At 46.6% G+C, this 20,498-nt stretch overlaps 2 protein-coding genes across 6 annotated transcripts; both read right to left on the bottom strand.

The window, feature by feature from the left end:
- LOC124470301 lies at positions 1-7,249 on the bottom strand. 5 transcript variants are annotated; one of them, XR_006956399.1, is made up of 8 exons: positions 6,261-7,249; positions 5,516-5,643; positions 4,851-4,962; positions 4,407-4,703; positions 4,007-4,057; positions 1,912-3,213; positions 465-654; positions 1-170 (listed from the first exon to the last, which is right to left on the bottom strand). XR_006956399.1 is itself a non-coding variant. In XM_047024124.1 (6 exons), the coding sequence occupies exons 1-6, from the start codon at positions 7,200-7,202 to the stop codon at positions 3,179-3,181; spliced, it is 1,575 nt and encodes a 524-aa protein (XP_046880080.1). In that variant the 5' UTR covers positions 7,203-7,249; the 3' UTR covers positions 1,334-3,178. The 5 variants fall into 5 exon arrangements, 3 of the variants coding, with proteins under 3 accessions (XP_046880080.1, XP_046880082.1, XP_046880081.1); XR_006956398.1 differs by having other exon boundaries at positions 1,912-3,230; XM_047024124.1 differs by lacking the exons at positions 1-170; positions 465-654 and having other exon boundaries at positions 1,334-3,213; positions 4,007-4,068; positions 4,408-4,703.
- A 708-nt stretch (positions 7,250-7,957) lies between these two features.
- Positions 7,958-18,239, bottom strand: LOC124470363 (protein ITPRID1-like). The gene is made up of 13 exons (XM_047024203.1): positions 17,731-18,239; positions 16,683-16,909; positions 15,983-16,031; positions 15,644-15,681; positions 14,767-14,820; positions 12,875-12,923; positions 11,927-11,998; positions 11,361-11,563; positions 10,552-11,042; positions 10,278-10,338; positions 8,621-8,856; positions 8,295-8,507; positions 7,958-7,996 (listed from the first exon to the last, which is right to left on the bottom strand). Exons 2-13 carry the CDS (start codon positions 16,801-16,803, stop codon positions 7,958-7,960), a joined length of 1,626 nt encoding a protein of 541 aa, XP_046880159.1. The 5' UTR covers positions 16,804-16,909; positions 17,731-18,239.
- Positions 18,240-20,498: the final 2,259 nt, after the last annotated feature.

The following is a 20,498-nucleotide window of genomic DNA, read 5'->3' on the forward strand; positions in this document are numbered from 1 at the left end:
GCAACATTTAATACACATGAACATAAATATCCAAATACAACTTACAAACAACATTATCAACGGCACACAGAACTACAATCCCTCCAACTCAAAACGCTTCTACTTCTTTCCATCTTTCTCATCCATTTCTAAATGAATCGCCCTCTTCTCTCCCTTCATCAACCTCACACCTGAAACCGCATGGAAAAAAAAAGAAAAAGTTTTTGGTTACAACAAACAAAGAAATGGTTTCACATTCAAGTGTGCTTCCATGGTAGGGGATGCTCCAAGTCACTTGAAACTACAGTACAAGAACTACAACTCGACAACCCATCGAGGCGACATTTAACATTGCATTCATTGAGCGCGCTATTCTCCAAAGCGACACACGAAAAGCTCATACAGAAAGCACAATAGGAGATCGAGGATCAGACATGTCTCGGTTTACTACAGAGTCCGGGTGCAGCAGCATTGGGGGGTCTTACCTGGTATGAGCGGCGGAGTGCTGAGGACCGGCGTGTCTTTCCTCCGAGGTTTCTTCTGCTTGTCGCTAGGCTGCTCCTCAGGAAGGAGAACCTCTGGGTGATGCTTCACCTCTATCACCTCCATCTCTGTCCCGTTGTCTTCCTCCTCCACCAGGATGTCTGCCTGTGACTGAGGGCTCCGCTAGCTGGTCTGCACACACAGGACGAGATGCTGTGTCTATTACGCTCCTAGGCTGTTAGGGAACGTGTCAAGAACCTCATTGGACGTTCTAGAGAAAGAGTTCAGATCACTGACTGTGTCTATCTGTGTGGCTTAGAGGAATACAATTAAACTGCATCTAAAGAACTGTGTTTTGCGTGTGATGGACTAAATCATTTGGGGATTTCCGATGACTTTGTCCAACAAAAGAAATATGAAATATGGCAAGCCACACATGTAGACCATGCGTTTGTGTCTGTGCGCGCATGTTATCCTCATCATGAATTCACAGCAGCTTTGCGTGTGACAGGAGACAGACTTGGCTGCTAAACTTACCATCTGTCCAAGTGTTCAGACTCAGATGTCCCCCCCCTCCCTCCCTCGTCCCCCCCTCTACATCTCTCCCCCTCTGTTTCTTTCTCTCTGTCTACCCACTTCTGTCTTCCCCTCCATCGCGCTCTCACTGGTGTGTGTGGAGATCTCCTTTCTGCCCCGGGCGGTGATCTCATGCGGCCAGTGAACATCATCTCCTCTAGAAGGCAGTCTGCCCACAGATCAGATATCAGTTTCTTTATCCCCCTCTTCATCCTCACAGTCTCCTTCCCCCTCTCTCTCTCTCTCTCCATCTCTCTCTTTGTTTCTCCCTCCCTCCCTCTCTATCTCTCTCTCGCTCTCTCTCTCTCTCCATGTCTATGTCTATGTCTCTCTCCCTCTATTTCTCTTTCTCTCATACCCTGCATACAGATCCATAATTTATGACTGTGTCAATATGGCTTCTCAGACCCAACTGACGTCTTTGTCTGTGGGGTTTGGTTTTCAAGTCTGATTAACTATGGTGTATTCTTCTGGTTACTTGTAACAGTATATTATCTTTAGATTGCAAATCAGAAAATGTTCCAGTGAATTGGAGGTAAAAATCACAATCCTCATAGTTTGTGGCTATTTGTCTATTGAAATGTTTGGGAACAAGGCCGCCAACACTAAACATCAAATAAAGTACACAGGCTTACATGGAAAGTCTCTTTGTCTCTATGTCTACAACTTTAAACACGTGAAAGAGTGTAAGTAACGGCACACAATGAAAGTTAGATCAGGACTGTATAAGAATGGCATGGCATAAAACTGAGTTTAGACAAAAAGCACAGAAAAGGGGGAAAACAGCCAAGAAAGAAGAACAGAACTTTAACAGAAATGCAGAGCAAAGCCGGGGGTTGGGAACTGATACAGATAGAGTAGGCTATGTCTTACCCCTGCTGTTCCGTGAGCAGACAGACAAACGGACGGACGGACGGACCGGTGGAGAGCGCCAGAGGATGACAGTCAGACGAGTGTCAGGCCAGATCAAAGCTCTGTTTATGTAGCTCGGAGGAGGAGCATCCTCCGTCGCTGTCACCATTAGACCCGGTTGTCACGACTACCAGAAGTACTCATCCGCCATCCGCTAGATCGCTTTTAAACATGAATTTCAATGACGCTCTAATTAGTAATCTTCAACAGGTTCAATAACCTTCTGGACACAAGTGGAGCTCTCTGTGGAGGAAGATAGGGGGAAAGAGAACTAGAAAGAAGAGGAGAGACAGGGAGATTGTTTTCATGAAGTAGGAAATTATATTTTAAACATATAGAAGATGAAAAGCATAGAAAGAAAATAATCTTTGAAGACGAATGTTGAAGATGGAAAAATTATGAATCAGGAAAGAAAGTGTTTATGTAGGCTACTAGAAGGAACATTTCATGAGTGAAAGTTCTGTACCGTCTACGACTTCTACTGGTATACCTAAGGATTTTGGCGAGGACATCCTTGCCAAATCAAGCTTAGATTTTTTCATAGAATCATTGAAAAGTAAATGTTATAAATTCGGCACGATTAACATTTTAAAATGTCCATGAGCACTTAATATGGGGGTCGATAATTTTTCCCAACAAGCTTTTCAATGTTATTCTCATGATCCTTATGTTATATATTATTTCCACAGCCTCTATTGTCCTCTAGTTACAAATAAACACTCATGTTTCAATCAACCAGAACCCTTTGATGTCTGAAAGAAAAGTGTTCTGAGGCAAGTGGCATTTCCCTCCTGTGTTGAGTGTGGAGGTGAGTGTATTTCTGGGATAGATTCAGTGCTACCCCCTTACCGCCACCGCGCGCGCACACACACACACACACACACACACAGGCTTGTATGAGAGATTTTCGGTTACAATATTATAACATACAAAACTGTGGACCTTTTCCATGTACCATTTTAATTCTTCTTGAATTCTTGAATTTTGCAAGTGTCAATGAAATTTCACAACCCTGAAATGAATAGAACATCCTTGACAAACACAGATTGCCTGTCCTGTACCTTACTGGGTGTGTGTGTGTGTGTGTGTATGTGTGTGTGTGTGTGTGTGTGTGTACTGTTTACAGTCCAGCCCGTGTTTGTCAGGGTAATATCCTGGGCCGTGGGTGAAGTGTGTTTTTCCTCCTCTCCACGTCGATGAAGTACACATGGACGTGACAGTGTAGCACTCAGGAGACACAGAGCTCAAAGACTGGAGTGTGAGCTGTTGAACAAAAACATCTGCTCCTTGGTATAAACACACACATACACACCTATAAGACCCCCCCACCCCCCACCCCCCACCTCCCACCCCCCACCCCCACAAGGCAAATATGGTCATGACCTGGGTTCGAACACACAAACACACACAGACCCTTATTGTTCTCTATTTCCATTTCCATTCTGTAAAGTATGCATCTATAAGAGGCAGTGAAGAAGTGAATATTAAACTACACATTCAAACATCAGACGTTGACGTAAATGAGTGACAGTAACACAATGGGGGGGATACATGATATCAATTTCTGTCAACGTAACACCGTTTTTCCAGGGGTACCCAGGCAACCATCAAGCAAGGTTAGTCCAATGCCAGGGGGAAAGAGACAAAACACATTAGAGATACTTTATGCAGACATTTAATAGGCATGTTATTGAGTCTGGTGAGTTAGGCCTTCAGTGCCTTTCAAGCTCTTTGTTTGTCATGTCAAGTCCACAGCCATAGTGAAAATAAAAATCCATATATTATATTATCTTATCTACAGGCATACAACATCTATACAGCCGGTCATCTTCATTTGGCCAGGCAGCTGGTGGTGTGTGTGTGTGTGGGGGGGGGGGGGGGGGACACAGATCTAGATGTTAACCACATGACATCCTTAAACCTGACTTTCTAGTTTCAGTTGAAGGTGTTTGTGAAGTTTATATGAGCCTAAGTTACCACGCACAAATCTAGAGGCATTACGTGAAAGAATGAACAGGTTTAGAAGATGGTGCAATAGCGTTGCTAAGTTACCCACCTTTCATTCCAACAAGTCTGTGTTGACGGAATGGCGCAAGGACTTCTTCAACTAGATCATTTATTAGGAGAAAAACAAAAAGTGAATCAATATAAACTTTCATTTTCACATACTAGTAACATTGGTACACATTGGCACTCAATACAGTTTTACAATATTGTTATTGTTGCACAGTGCATGGTAGCTGGTGGCTACACTGGTAAACTACAGACTTTTCCTTGACTCTAACCACCAACATACTGTTGAACTATGCACTTATGATCCTTGATTTAGTGCTATACAGTCAATATGCACAACATTGATGTCACTATGAATAAAAGGTCTGCTAAATGAATCAAATGGAATGTATCACCCAAGCCCATATAACTAATTCAGTTACAAGAGATGAAATGCTTCTTACTTTCTGCAATAAACCAACAAAGTCCAGTTTGTCCGACTTGGAAGTGGAGCTGCCGTCCAATCCCTCGTCGGTGCTGTTCAAAACAGGAAGTGGCGGTCTGGAATCCAAGTCCCGGGTGCTTCCTGAGGACTGGAGGTGAGGCTCAGATATGTCCGTCAAAGGCGAGCAGGGCAACATGCAGCACTGAGTGGCTACGTTCCTGGTGGAGGTGTGGCTAGGTGTGGGCGTGGCGGCAGGGGGGAGGAGGCGGAGCTGGGAGCAGAGGAACGATTGCTCATCCAGGAGCCTGTTCATCTTCTGAAACCACAACGTTATGGGTCAGAGTCAACTCCGATGATTACGGAGTAGCCTGTTTACATCCAATATTGTCCAAAGAAATCCTTTAGGGGGTTGAAAAGGTTTGTTGTTACATACTAAACATGGTATTATTTCTTATTTAGGTACCATTTTGAAGCTGTCGTCGTAGTGATGGACCAGGTCAGTGAGTTGCAGCTCCAACTCTCCTGCTTCCTGTTTAACTGCATTCCTCAGCTCCAAGATGTCCCTCACTTCCTCCCTGAGAAACCACACAAACACAAACAGAAACACACACACAAACAAATCAAAATCCCCCTCCAAGGCCACACTATGTTACCAGAGGTTATTTTTCTCGAGTTGGATGTAGACGCATCAGATAACTCCTCAGTTTACACAGGACACTACTGTAGATGAGATGTGATTGCATCCATAATTCACCAGAGGGAGCTAAAGGTCATCTGTCTATGAGTGAGTGCTATTGTGGTTTATCTGTGTGTCGTGTGAGCGAGAGAGAGAGCATGAGAGAGAGAGAGAGAGAGAGAGAGACAGAGACAGACACAGAGACAGAGACAGAGAGAGAGAGAGAGAGAGAGAGAGAGAGAGAGACAAAAACAGAGACAGAGAGAGAGAGAGAGAGAAAGCACCACTTTAGAGAGAGAGAGAGACTCAATGGTTTACCTGTCTCTGTGTAATAAATAGAGGTATTGTGACCCGTCTATTTGTGAGTGTGTGAGAGATAACTATTGTGTCTGTGTCAGAATGAGAGCGAGAGAATGAGCGCGCGAGAGAGAGATAGAGAGTTCGAAATCGACCTGTCTGTGAGAGAGAGTGAGCTGTAGACCGAGGCCTGGTCCTCAGACAGGCGTTCCTCCATGTCAGTGAGAACACTGCAGAACTTTTTCAAACAGCGCATCATCCCTTCCAGTTCATCCACCGAATACTGAACAGAAAGAGACAGTAGGGGGAGGGAGGGAGAGAATGATTAACTGGAACTCCCCAACACTTTCATTAAAATGAAATGTATTTCAAAAAAGCACTTTCATTAAGATTCTAGAAGTTTTATGAACCATCTTGGAACGCTCCCAAAAGAGAGCGTGTTATTATCATCGGATGTTCAGCAACAAGATTAATGCACTTTGACCCTGATGATGAAGGGGTTATTTTACATAATTTATTTATATACAGTTCGTCAGTGCTTGAGGCTAAACAGCCATACCCGGATTGTGTGTGTGTGTGCCTGTGCGTGTATGTGACAAACCCGCCGGCTTAACACATGCAAATGAGCCATTCAGATGCAAAATGACTCAATTTTTCTAAGAAGCCCATCTTTCCAGTAGTAAATAAAGATACTCACATTCAAGTATATGAAAAGTTGTTCATGTTCTCAGGAAAAGGAAGTCACATGAATGTCAGTCTCCTATCTTACAGCCTATTACTTTGTATATATACCGTCTAATCAGTGGCTTTAGATGACAAACCAAACGGAAAGGCTCCTTCCCAGAAATTCCAACCTGAACTGATTGTGTGAGTGTGTGTGTGTGCTTGTGTAAGACTCACAGGGAAGGTTGAGGGCTGTTTCTGCCAGCTGTTGTGAGCACAGCAGCTACAGCGGTGTTCACAAGAGCAGCAGGCTCCCGTGCCCCCCCGCAGGGCGCCTCGCCACCTCACGTCCACCTCCTCGTCCTCGCCCCCGCCTTCCCCCTCTTTCCCCTGACACAGCCCCTTGTCCAGGGAGGCCGCCGTCGCCCGGAAACTTCCGGACCTCTGGGAACTGTACCGGGACCGCCAACGAGGGGGCGAGGGAGGGAAGGAGGGGCACTCGGGGAGCGTTGCGGCGTTGGTTTCCATGACGACGGGGGTGGAGTCCGAACCTTTGACGTCATACGAGTCCGCGTCTGACCTCGGCCTTTTGGAGAGGGAAATCCGTCGGTCTGGCAGGTGACTCTGGGGGAGGGGTCGGAGGGCGTTGTCATGGGATACAAGTGATGTGCTGAGAGAGGAGGAGGACAAGGAGGAGGGCATCTGGACTGAGACGGATCGCTTCGACTGGAAAGCCCCTCTCTGGAGGTCTGCAGGGCTTGGGGTGGAGGCTGGTATCGGTATTGGGGCTGGGGCTAAGGGTGGGACGATTGAAAAAGTGGATCTCCCTAAGCTCTCAAAACGATGTAGTTCCACGTGTACTGGAGAGGAGAGCGAGCTGGGCTCGGCTGAAACTTTAGATTCAGACACACAGACGGGTTTGTCACGGTCATCTTCCTCACATACACAGTCTTTCTCTTCATCTTCACCTACCGCTTCAAGGACTTCCGCAGAACAACCAAACACACTCTCCAACGCCTCGATCTCTATCAGACCCAGACAGTCTGTCTCTCCTTGATCCATAAGCACTGGGTCCCCTGCAGTACCGGAACATTCCATGCCCAGATTGCAGTCGACATTCTCTGTCTGTACAGTGTCAGCATCAGCTCCATCACTTTCTCCCTCTATCTCTTCCTCCATCTGCCCCTCATTCTCTCCCTCTCTCTCTCCCTCCCTCACTCCCACCATCCCTCTCTTATTTTCTCCCTCCCTCTCTCTCTCCATCCCTTCCTCCATCACTCCCTCATTCTCTCCCTCCCTCTCTCCCTCATTCTCTCTCTCCATCTCTCCCTCCATCACTCTCTCATTCTCTCTCTCCATCTCTCCCTCCATCGCTCCCTCATTCTCTCCCTCCCTCTCGCCCTCTGTTGCTACCTCATTCTCACCCTCCCCCTTTCCTTCATTCTCTCCCTCCCTCTCTCCCTCATTCTCTCCCTCCATTGCTCCCTCATTCTCCCCTTCCCTCTCTCCCTCCATAGCTCCATCATTCACTCCCTCCTTCTCTCCCTTCCTCTCTCCCGCCTTTTCACTCTCCCCCTCCTCCTCCCCCTCTCGGCTTCCCGCAGCGCCCAGAGTGAAGTGGTCTGTGTCTCGTTTACGAACGTCTCGGAAAGACGAGTCTGGGTTATTATGACAAGATATCCCACAGTCTGAGAACTTTCCATCTTCCGCAGAGAAGACATCCTCCATTAGGCTTGGAGCCGTTCCCATGGTCGTATCAGAGATACCATCCCGCTCCCCTGGTGTCCTTCCTGAGGAGTCTGGTCTTTCTAAGGTGGAGTCGGGTCTCTCAAAGAGCAGGTTGGGTCTCTCAAAAGGCGCGACTGGTCTTTCGAGAACCGAATCTGGTGTTTTTAGAGGTGAAACTGGTCTTTCTATAGGTGAATCTTGTCTGTCTACAGGTGATGCTGGTCTCTCCAGAGGTGAGGCTGAACCTGGGAGACTTGTGGAGAGACGAGAGGGGGAGGTGGGAGAGGAAGGGTAGGGAGATGAAGGATAGATGGAATAACAGGCGGCGGAGGTAGGAGAGAAGAGAGGGGTAGCAGATATATCGTAGGCAGAGGAGGCGGAGAAGTGAAGAGAGGATGGGAAAACCGGAGAGGAGGGATTGGGAATCCGGGATGTAAACAAGGGAAAATGGGAGGAAGAGGAGGGGGATGGAGGGGAGGAAGGAGAGGGGAGATTGGATAAGGAGATAGGGGAGGGAAGATTGGATAAGGAGGTAGGGGAGGCAGGAGAGGGGTGATTGGATAAGGAGGTAGGGGAGAAAGGAGAGGGGAGATGGGATAAGAAGGTAGGGGAGGAAGGAGAGGGGAGATTGGATAAGGAGGTAGGGGAGGAGACTGCGGTGGGGGAGGGAGGGGGGGAAGGGGAGGCGGGACAGGAGCGGTCCAGGGAAGCCTCTTTGACAGTCACCTGACTGTCAGTGCTGCCCCCAGACAGAGCCTAGAAAAACAGCAAAAACAAAGCAGTCGTTGTTAATCGTTGATGTGGGCGTAGCTTTTAGCATTCAACACTTTAGATACACATGTACCTAGATGCACAAAGTCGAGACTGACCTTCAAGTGCACAGTGCCAATACCATGCACAGAACCAGACTGAAGCCCAGGCCCAGGCCCAGATCCTAACCCAGCTTCAGACGCAGGCCAAGGCCCATACCTGGGCCAGGGCCCATGTTCAGGCCCAGGACCAGGCCCAGGCGAGAGCTGCAGGCTGTGTAGGCTGGGGATGAAGGGCTCTTCCAGGAAGCCACTGCTGTCAGACTGGCAGCTGTTGGTCCTCATCACAGTCTGGGCTAAAGGGAGAGGGAAGACAGGGGAGATGGGGGAAAAGGCACAGGGGGAGAAAGAGAGGGAAGGAGAGATGTTGGGGAGGTAAGTGGGCGAGATAAAGTGAGGTGCATTCCCTGACTCGTTAAACTGGGAAAAGCACAAGTTGTAGACAATTTGGGAACATTGAGAAACCATAAAACACTGCTGTGACAGAGCGCGATCTGGTCATTCCTTTAATTTCGCAATCGTATCATGCAGCCAACAGCAAACATGAAATTAATGACTCATTCATCATTGCAATCACCCATGTCATTTTGAATATCTTACAAAGGACTTCCAACTAGGCACAGTAGCTCCTCTTCACTCTCCCTTAAGCATAAATGCGAGACTATGACTATCTGTTTACCCAGGCTGTATCAGATGTTAATGGAATCTTTATGAAAATAATGACACACTCTAAAAAATGGCCACTTTGCATTGCAAGCCAGCAAGGTCTTGTCAGATGTCAAGGAAACTGTGCCCAGGAAAGATTATCCTCCCACATTAAGTACACAGCCACACAAATATTTCTAATAGACCAGACCATTAATAATGAATAAATGGAAATGAAGAGAATTGGAAGGTTAAATACAGAGGAAATCACAAAGTAAACAAGCCTGTATGCTTGGGAGACAGAGAGATGGGACAGAGAACGAGAGAGTCCGAAAAGTGAGTCAAATGTTGATAAGAGGGAGGAAGCACTCAGTGACAGAAGGTTCCAGCGAAAAGAGGAGCACGAGAGAGGAGGAGCAGAGAGAAGGAGAGAATCCCTCGGAGAACTCGTCTATTTACAGAACTGGAGGACTGTTTGAGTGTGGGACTGCTTTAAAACTGAAGTCATGAGGCAAGCATCCACCTTCTCGCTATGAGAATAGTTTCCATGCTATTAATGTCCCTGTTAATTCCCACCACACCACACCACACCACACCAACCCCCCCCCCCCCCCCCCCCCCCCCACCCTCCACATCACCACCCCCTGAAACTGTTACAGCATCCGTCTTTCCCCCTTGGCTACTGTTTAGCATCTGAGAGACCCACTTACGTAAACAGCTGCCACGCACTACACACACCAGAGTTCCATAGGAAGCATTGTACTGTGTACAGGAGGGAAATACCAACGAGTAGGACAAGGAGAACTAAATCCAATATTTACATCGACTTTTTCTTGATAAATGAATATGATCTGACAGCAGACCGGAGTATTTTGCGTAATAGACATATATATGCGCAATACACATATGAACATTGACATTTGAACACACACTGATTTCAGTTGTGTTCACTTAATTTTGGCTAGTTTTATCCAAAGCAATGTCTAGGGGGGATTTGAACCTGTGAACTCTTGATCTACAATCAAATGCTCAAACACTAAGATATACTCATGTCCAACTTTTTCATCCATACCTGAGTTGTCCCCAGTTCCTGAATAGCTCCCAGCGATACTGCCATCATCAAAACTCTGAATCTGAAATGCATAAACACACACATCAATAAAAAGTAATAAGTTATACATACTGCAAGTCACACCTTTCATCAAATCCACAAGATCTGCTTTGGGTATATTCATTTACAAACCTCTGTTGTAAGTTAAGTGCAACAACCATAACAGTTCCATTCTTAATTTTCTTTTCCATTTAGTTGACCGTTTTACCACGTAAGGTTTTTTTTTTTTTTTTACCTCTTCCATTTCAAACGACTCTCTGGCCTGCCCAGGGCTCCTCTTCTTGGCTAGGGCAGCACTGGAGGTCACAACCTGGGTCTCTTTCCCCAGTCCCAGTCGTGCTTCTACCGTAGGGGCCTCTAGGGAGTCCAGCAGCGTTCCTTGCTCCTCCACCAGGGGGGACAAGCAGATACTCTCCTGGAGGACAAGCCTGGTTCTCCTCAGGGTGGCGGGTTTGTCAGCGATGCTGGACGGGGGCTGCTCTGGCTGGTCAGAGGGGCTGGAGGCAGGGGGTTGTTCCTGGAAGGTCTGGGTTTGGCCAAGGCTTCTCCTGGAGGCTTTGCGGAAGAGCATACCCATCCGCCTCCTCCTCTCCCTGGCTTCGGTGGAGAGGTCTCTCCCTGGAGATGGTTCTCCGGCGTGGGGGGAAGCGGAGGGGGCAGGGCCTCCGACCAGGGTGGAGAAGGCTGTGGTCACCTGCTGTAGCACCTCCAACTGTCTGAAGCGGTCTGGCCAGGGAGAGAAGGAGATAGGGAAAGAAATATAGAGAAGGGAGAAAGGGTATGAAGAGAAAGAAGATAAGAAAATATTTGGTCCGTCTGGACGTTTGACACATGTAAAGCAGGCAGCACACCTACTAATCATGACATCCGTCGATACCCTGCTCAGACACAGCAGTAACAGCATTCTCACTGGAATCAGGCGGCAGACTGCATTTGGGTTTGGAATAATCAGGGCCAATTGCAAAACAGCGCAACGACAGCGCGGACGAGCGACCGATTCTCGGAAGCACGTCTCGTCTATCTACGTGGCGGGGCAGGACTCACTGCTGACGTCTGGGTTCTCGATGTCCAGGCGGTTCTTCTGGGCCTCCAGGAGAACCTGGATGTTGATCCCGCGGGCGTGCGACTGGTGGTTGATGAAGCGGGCCGGGATGCGACCGGACAGGTCGGGCTCGTCGCTGCCGAAGCCCAGGTCGAACAACACCTCTTCCGGGTCGTCCTTCCACAGGTTGAGCACGTCCATCACACTGTCACAGGGGGCGAGGGATTCGTTACGGCTAAACAAACCGATGCAGACCTCCACATACGCAAACACACCAACACGCCTAACCAGACACACAGGGGCAATTCTGAGGGGGGGCCAGGCGGGGGACCAGTGCCCCTTTGACAACAAGCTTGGACCCCCATAGGGGTCACCCTAAATGTAGAGTCTGAATAATTATAAACATGGTATTTTGCCTGTTACTGCCTACAACGCAGTGAAGAAAAATATGACAGTTCAACTGACCCCAGCTTGCCCCCCCCCCCCCAGTTGAGATCTAGAACCCGCCCCTGTAGATACTCGGCAATAAGACACAAAACAAACGGAACAAGCTTAGAAAATGCCAGACCTGAGAGGAGATGACTGAGTGGAGAGGGCTGAGGTGACGCTGTTCCACCTGCTGAGATCTGGCCGGATCGACCTGGGAGGAACCAGATAGAACCAGATGTGACCGGACCTAAAGACTTGACAACAGCCCTATAAACCATGACAGAACGACGAACCCTCGACTACATTAGCAGGACAGCGAAAACAAGCAACATAAATTATACCATAGCCTTCACCTTTTACCTAGCTCTCATACATTCTACTCTGCTGTGTACTTTTCTGTTCCAAACCGCTGAATTTTAAACGCTGCCCTAGCCAAGAATTTCCAGTCTGCTATGACGGTCTACAGATCTTCAAAGCATAATCAAAACATGTTTTACGTTCAACAATTTGCTAGGGCTGGATTCAGACACAGAACTTAACTCCCACTGGTCAAACTCACATGTCTCAACCTTGTCCAGCTTCACTAAACACTGCTTCGCTGTAGACCAGACACACAATCTCCTCCAACTCCACACGGAGCCATGCGTCCTTTGGGATGTCTCACATCATCTTTCCTGTGTCATATTCCTACTTTGTTTCATGCAAACCAACCTAATCATCCTCCCCATATCCACGGTTATGCGAAGGCAGGGATGTACAAACAGAGACACAGTAGATCTGCCCATTTGCATGGTAAATACTAAGTCACTGCCAGGTGCTAAGAGGCCAGTAAAACCTTCTGCCGATTCCACACGACCTATGACAACACCTATCAATCAATTGGGTTTCGAACCCAGCACCCACTCCCCAGCCATGCAAAACCAGCGGAATGACCACAAATGCTAGAGTTATGAATTTGATCGGCCATGCTGTGTACCAAGGTTGTAAATAAGGAACTATCCAACCATAAAAAAGTATATTAAATCCAAACATTTAATCGAGTTGCATTTCAACAAGCCAGACGCAGTAATACCATGTATATACTTACCGCAGAAATTCCTGGACGGTCCTCACTCCGTGTTTGCCATATAAAGAAGCTGGAGAGAACAGAGGACAACAAAGGGAGGAGGAGGATTATCTTGACGCTAACAAGCTGTATTATTTGAAGCATAGATCAGCAGAGATAGTGGCAAAAACAGAGGGGCAAGGAGAAAGGGGGGGGGGTGAGAGGGATAGGTAGAGAGACAGAAAGAAGGAAAGGAAGAGGGAGAGAGAGAGGGAGGGAGGGAGCGAGAGAAAGAGGAGAGGGAGGGGCAGAGAGAGAGAGAGAGAGAGAGAGAGAGAGAGAGAGAGAGAGAGAGAGAGAGAGAGAGAGAGAGAGAGAAGGAAGGGAGCGAGGGAGGGAGCGAGAGAAAGAGGAGAGGGAGGGGCAGAGAGAGAGAGAGAGAGAGAGAGAGAGAGAGAGAGAGAGAGAGAGAGAGAGAGAGAGAGAGAGAGAGAGAGAGGGAGGAGTGAACGAGCGAGCGAGAGAAGGAGGGGGAGAGAGCGACTAACAGAAACGCAAACTCAGCACATCCTGCTGAAGGCTAACTTAGTCCAGTAGCTATATTAGGCAAGCACCATCTCCCCGTTTCCCCTCCTCCCTCTGTCGACGTAGGTGTTTGTTGTCAGTCTTTTGTCAGTCCTCTGCACCCCTCTCCTCATGGTTGTGACTCCCTATGCTGGCACCGTGTCAGGGACAGAGGGCTCCAAGTCTCTGCCTCATCATGTTATTCCAGCGAAGCGTTCTCTCCTCCAACCGTCCTGCATCCAGCCCTTATCTCCGATCCTTTCCCGTGATGACGACCATCACAAGGCCAGGGACGAGCCGTAGGGGGGGGGGGTGACGACAGTGGCACGTGACATTTCACCCCGTTGGGTTTCAATCTGCTTAAGCCGACACCCTGCTTTTTTGAAAGGGTTGCCGTCACTGGGCGCTGCTGCAGAGGTAGAGAGGAGCGTGTAGGAGCCCTCAGAACACACCCCGCAGGCCAGAGTCTGGAAAATCTAATCCTTAATGGTGACAGATGGCCGTCCTGGTCCTTTAAGTTGACTGTTGACTGTTGACTGGACAGAACTGTCCTTTCCCCATCCTTGAAACTAGCCAGCCATTAACTAGAAGAATTAAGACTTTCTGAAAAAAGTAGTTTCGGTATGAGCTTGAGCTAGCCTTGCCCTTGTCCACTTTAAAGACATGGAGGTTGGGCCAAATGTCCATGTATGCACCTACTAAAATATCCTCTCTCCCTCTTCCTTCTTCTTCTTTCACACCGTACTGAAACATACTCAAGGCCAGTCCTTGGAACTTGACTGGTAGGCAAACGTGAGGGGGGAATCCTGTTCACACACAGAGACATGCACACATGCACACACTATGCACACACCAGATGCACACACACACACACCAGACACACTCACACACCTACCAGGCGGCTGGTGTGTGTCACATCCTAACAGTGTTTGTTTAAGGTCCCAGAGATGTTTGCCGAGACTGAGCGAGATGTTACTTAGCAATGTTCCTTAGTGGTGTTTAGGGCCCCGCCTAGATGGTCGGGTTCCCCAGTGCTCTCTCTGTCCTTTCCATCTCCCTCCCTCCTTTCTCTCCCTCTTTCTCTCCCTCCATGTCTGAGACTTTAGTCCTGAGATTAGAAAAGAGTACAAAAACTAGCGCTGTGCCAATGTTTCACCCGCCCTTATAAATACGCAAGGGCCTTCGACACTGTTTTGTCTCATTGTGTACCCGCTCCAGACAGGTCAGGTGGTCTTCTAAGCACACAGGGAGGAGATTCATCACTCTTCCTACGAGTGCTGAACCAGTTTTAAAAGGCTGTGTGCAAGCTAGCGCTAATCTCTCCCACCGCCGATGGCACCTAAAAAGTACAGAAACTGAAAGATGTTTACCTTCCACACCCAACGCTAAGTCATCCTCACCGCTGGCATTCCTCTTCAGGGATTCTGTTTAAAATGAAGGCAGTCATCAAAACTCACAGGTTGGCATTGTTCACACACGCATACACAGATACATAGCAAGAGCAGTGATTCAGAACAGGGAAACCGGCAAAGGTGCTCCATTTACAGCAGCTGACTGATAAAACTTCACTTACCTTAGTGAAAAGTGTGAAAGATAAGCAAATAAACAATCAAAATCTCATACTCTGTGACTTCATTAAGAACTGCGACACGTACAGGTGTTTATAGAAGGTTTTGAAGGCTGGCTAGGGAGGGATTAAGAGGGATAAAGAGCAAGTCTCTCTGATGGTTTTCACCCAACTCATTTACATGTTGTTTGAATTGATCAACCTTGCGTGACGAAATCTTCCCCGGGAAGGGAGGGGGGCAGAGGGATTACAGAATCTCCCATCCAAGAATCAACTCACATTGTTGTGTGTAAAGATATCAGTCTCAGAAATTGAGTTGTGGTACTTTACTTACAGTACCAAGCCTCAGGAAATACATTAGCTATCCGATGTTTCCTTATAAACACCACTTTCTCAAAAGATAGAAACAATTCTGAAGAGCACATATTGTATGTTGCAAAGCCGTACTGCATGTCAAATATGCCTTATCTTATTAAGACAAGTTCCAACTTGCCCTCTTTCCAAATTCCTTTTAACTTTAGATAAAGATCGTCGATCACAGACAAGACAAGACTCTTCAAAGAAAACCAATTAACAACTAAACACACTTGGACTGTCAAACACATTCAACTAACTCTGTCAACCGATATCAATTGTAGAATTATTTCAATCAAATCACAGTAGATTTCATTGGATCATACCTGCAGCTTGTCTGCTCTGTTCTGGTTTTGTATCCACTCTGGAAGAGAAAAAAAATGGAATTGGGGAGGGGACAGCCAGTAGAAAACCTGAACATTCAAATGAGATGACCTGGCCTGGGAAAGCTCATGATGCAATTCAAATGCCCTAGAGCCCCTTAATCATTAAAGAGCTCCTAGCTGTTCTGTGCAGCGCTACACAATATTTCACAGCCACATTTAGATCTTACACTTTCAAGCATTTGGGTTAGGAGTGGCATGTCTAAATAAGTATGAATGAGATGGTTTGAAAAATTGCTTCCCAGACATCTGGTGAAAGTAACTGCCGGTGTTGTCACCTACTCATTGACGGTAGTGAGCCACTCTCTCACACTATCCTGGGTACGGTCTCCTGTAGCAACAGACAGGAAACATGAGATAAAACACGCTGGTGCCAAAGATTCACGACACCGTTGAAATTTGAACATTTGTGACATCCCAACTAGGCTGAAGCAACGTGTAATGTCAGGCGTTTCTACTGAGGCGCAATTGCTCTATTTACAATCGTGAATTTACATGCATGATCATTTTAATTGGTATCCACTTAGTAGCAGGTATGGTTGTCATTGATGTCAATACTTTTAAAAAGGCATAGCAAAGTCATGACAGTAACACAGATTATTGATCTGGAGAAAACTGTGTTGGGGCACAGAGGACTTGGCTCATCTATCAAAGAGAGAAAACATCTAATCAGTAACATCTGTTGTAATAACTTAAAAAACATGACACAGCCTTCATACTGTACGTCCCATGCAGAAGGAGCACACATTCGGTTAGACTAAAATACTGAACGCACATTTTTAAGACTATATGTTTATCATATGTTTACTGTATGCACTTACCCACCATAGTAAATTCCTCGTTTGTGTACACTTACTTGGCTATTAAACTTGATTCGGATTCTGCTAGCTCTAAACGCATAGCATGTTTGGCACTATTTCCCGGTCGGTACAGTAAAACCAGTTTTGGATATTTCATACTCTCCAGCAGAGGAAGTCCTCACCAGCTCTGTCTCGTCCCTGTGTCAGAGACGACACTGACGGGGACACCTCCATGTTGCTCCACAAGGGCCTGGAGGCCACCAGGGAGGCTCTTTTCTCTGCTGCAGTCCCCTCAATGGCCATCCCGCATCTGGCTTCGATCCCTGGTCCTGTCCCAGCGCCTAGCCTGGCCCTGCAGCCCCCATCCACGAGGCCCGTCAGTCAGGTATGTGGCAGGGCAGCCTGAACACTAACCACCACCACAACAGCGTGTTTCGTAAATGCAAACACCCATGGAACCTGTCATCAAAGCGACCTGCTCACTCTATGTAAACAGTGCCAGGAACAGATGCAAATGTGATAGTCATCTCTACTCTCGCTATCTCTCCCTCTGCGCCTCCGTATTGTATCAATATTTCAACCATTGACACGGAAATAGCCTTTTTATTTATACTGTATAAAGCCTTGTCGTGGTTTCCTGTCCGTGTTTTTATCAGCATGGAGCAGCACTGGACGGATAGAGAGGGGAGGCAGGACTTTCAGAAAGTCTTGTCTACTTTTTCCCCGTCTCCTACTTCGATAGACTCAGAACTCAAACAGCTGTTGACATTAATATGAATAATAAAATTGTACATCAGCTGGTTGACAATGTTACAACTCTAAACATGTAGCCAAAATGTTTACAGAAAGGCTGATTGTAGCCTAGTCTACACTTTTACTCATAACTTTCTGTATTATTTACAGTGCGCTGCGACTATTTTATTATTTCTTCATAAACCTGCTTTTATAGGTTCATTAATATGGTAGGTAGATGCGGTAGATGCGGTTGCTAAACCCAAGAAAATACGACACGTACATCCTTGGCTTCGCGGAATAAACTATTACTCAGTGCGTTACTATGTTTTAACCTCAATTGGACTACCAATTAGTTGCAAATGTTGGCTGACACCCTTCTGAGTCCCTATTGAAACAACCGGTTAAACACATAAGTCACTTTCCTCGCGTCTAACACGGTTTTAAAATGTTATTTGTGAACTGGTTCGTTTTCTGGTATGAAATCGAGAGACTCACCTGTAGAGACGAGCGAGACGGGTGCCTTTTCTTGGTCCTCCTTTTCAACGACTGACTATTCTAGGCTTGCAACGTGAAGGCATAATAGCATACATATTTGTGTGACCAAGAGCACGCGGCCTACATTAAAATCTATTTGCATTGACACGACCCGTTGCAAGAAAAGTTGTTGTAGTTAGACGAGTCCTACCTACGTGTCCTTGATGGCAACGAAAGAGGAAATGAATGTGCAAAAAAAAGGGTTTTGTTGTCACTTAATCTCAATAAAGAGAACTGGCTAAAATGTTGTGTGAGCTTGCGTCCAGTGATATTAACAGCAAAGCAGGAATCAGGAGGGAAAGTTAAACCCAGATCGGCGCAATATGCCTAGTTAAAGATGCACTCTTACTTGTGTACGCTAGATGTCAGTAAAATACTTTTCCCCGTCAGCTTTAACATTTTAGAAAGGTTTTGCAATCGATTTAACTAGTGCACAGTGCCCATGATGCAGTTGGTGCTTAAAATGTCAGTAAAACACACACATTATTTGAACTAACTTGGATTACAAAAAGGACACTTGCAAATATGAATTTTGCAGAGTGTCCGATTCTTTAACTGATCGTGTGAAACTAAACCCATTCTAATTTGTACACACACACAGATTCCTGGCATTATTAGAGAGATATGTATATGGATCATCAGGTGTGGTATGTGTCCAATATGTAAATAAATTGCGTGATCTGTTGTACCTATACAGATGATCATCAAGCCTGAGTATATGTTCAGGCATAGGTAGGCTATAAAAACATAAAACATCAGGATAGCTTCAGTAAATAGGATTTAAAGGGATTTGTATCTGTCAATGTAAAGCGTAACGTCAAGTCACACATATGCTGCGATTTGTTCAGTATCTTCTTCGCTTTTTGTTACATGAAAAAAATCGACTGTTGCTATGTAAAAGTGAAGGTAGGGTGTATGGATATGGGCTTAGTGGATGTAATGGTAATTATATGACAGCTGTGTGGGGCTCTGGAAGAATGTGGGATCGTAGACAGGGATGAACTATTTCCCATTCTAAAACGTGATGTGATAAATATTTTTGCACAGAGCTTTAAAGCATACTAGGCTTTGTTTGCTTTAACAATCACAACAATGAATTACAATTCATTCGTGACATTTCACAGGCACACATTATGTATTATTATACTATTGTGTTTTAGTTCAAGGTGGTTCATGAGAGACTTTAAAAACACTCAAGAGCAACTGGAGCTTCATGAATAATTGCCACTATTGACTCAAAACACCTCATGGTGGCTCACTGTTTGTCTCCTCAAAACACCATTTTGTTATCCATATTCATAAGGGACTAATTATGCCTGAATACTTACATCTCTGTTAGTACTTACTGACGTGGGTCCATATGTGGCTAACTCATTAGTTAACTCTCACTAACAGTTAACGGTTACTTTCCTGTTAGTTCTATTGAAGTCCCAATGGTCTCTCTCTCTCTCTCTATCTGTCTGTCAGTCTATCTGTCTGTCTGTCTGTCTGTCTGTCTGTCTGTCTGTCTGTCTGTCTGTCTGTCTGTCTGTCTGTCTGTCTGTCTGTCTGTCTGTTTATCCACCCATCCATCGATCTATGCATCTATTAACCCATCCTTCTATCCGTCAACCTGTCTATATGTCTGTCTATCTAGCTACAATATACATATCTGCCCCTTCTGTGTTTACACATTTTAGTTGTCTGTCTGTCCATCCGTCCATCTATTCGCCCTTCCATCCATCCATGCATCCCTCCATCCCTCTGGCCTGGTTGCTAGGCAGCATGGCACAGCCTGTGTGTAGGTGGCATGTTTATGCCAACCAGCCCTCTGGTGGGAGTCTGGAGGAGGGGCGGGGGCGTCGGTCACTTATGACTCATCCAGACCTAAACTAGACAAGCGCAGATGGACCAATCTGATTGGCTGTGAGGGAGGAACAAGGGCAACGCTGATGAAAACTACAACAACAATTCCATAACGCTACAGTCTTGGACTGGTACGTAACTAATTTGTCATGTAAAGTGTGCAGCATCTAAGTGGACGGGCCAAACAGAAACAACTGTGATTTTTGGGAGGATTTGACTTTCAGTCCACTAAATACTGTGGGGCTAAGCACAGGTGTGCATTGTGTTTTGAGGACAGAGTCCATGATACCTAAATTATTGATATCAAGGCCGTAGCCATGGAGTCAACATTGGGGGGGACAAATATGGATGGACTAATAGGGCTGTGTCCCCCCCAATATTTATTATGATTACGGCCTTGATTGATATGCCTAAAGGTTTCCTAACATTGAATCTAATTATCCCATACCACTCCATTCCTATATAGAGCTACATCTGCTACTGGACTGTCCAGCACCGGCACATACCCGAGAGGCTCCCCCTCTGGTGAGCTGGGGCTAGTGGATAAATGAGTTTAGGCCGAGCAGCAGACCGAGCAGGGCAGCGGTGTGGAGAGAGACTGGACAGGTTCCCAGACCCTTGTTTCCCTACGAAAGCACACTGGGAAGAGAGAGGGCGAATATGAAATGACGGACTAAGTGGGGACAGCTGCCTGTTGAAACCAAGGATGTTTAACCGTGCTCCTGAGAGCTTGCTGGAGGCCATGTCTCACGTCTTCAGCCCCACTTTGACTAAGTCTCTCGGCACTTGGTGCAAACGCAAGCACGGGCACGGCAAGCCTGTGGTGAAATTAGTTACATCAAGCCAGTCATTAGTCCAACCAGATGGCATGGTGAAAAGAGTAT

The sequence above is a fragment of the Hypomesus transpacificus genome, chromosome 8 (genome assembly GCF_021917145.1).
Source record: "Hypomesus transpacificus isolate Combined female chromosome 8, fHypTra1, whole genome shotgun sequence".
NCBI classification, from domain to species: domain Eukaryota; kingdom Metazoa; phylum Chordata; class Actinopteri; order Osmeriformes; family Osmeridae; genus Hypomesus; species Hypomesus transpacificus.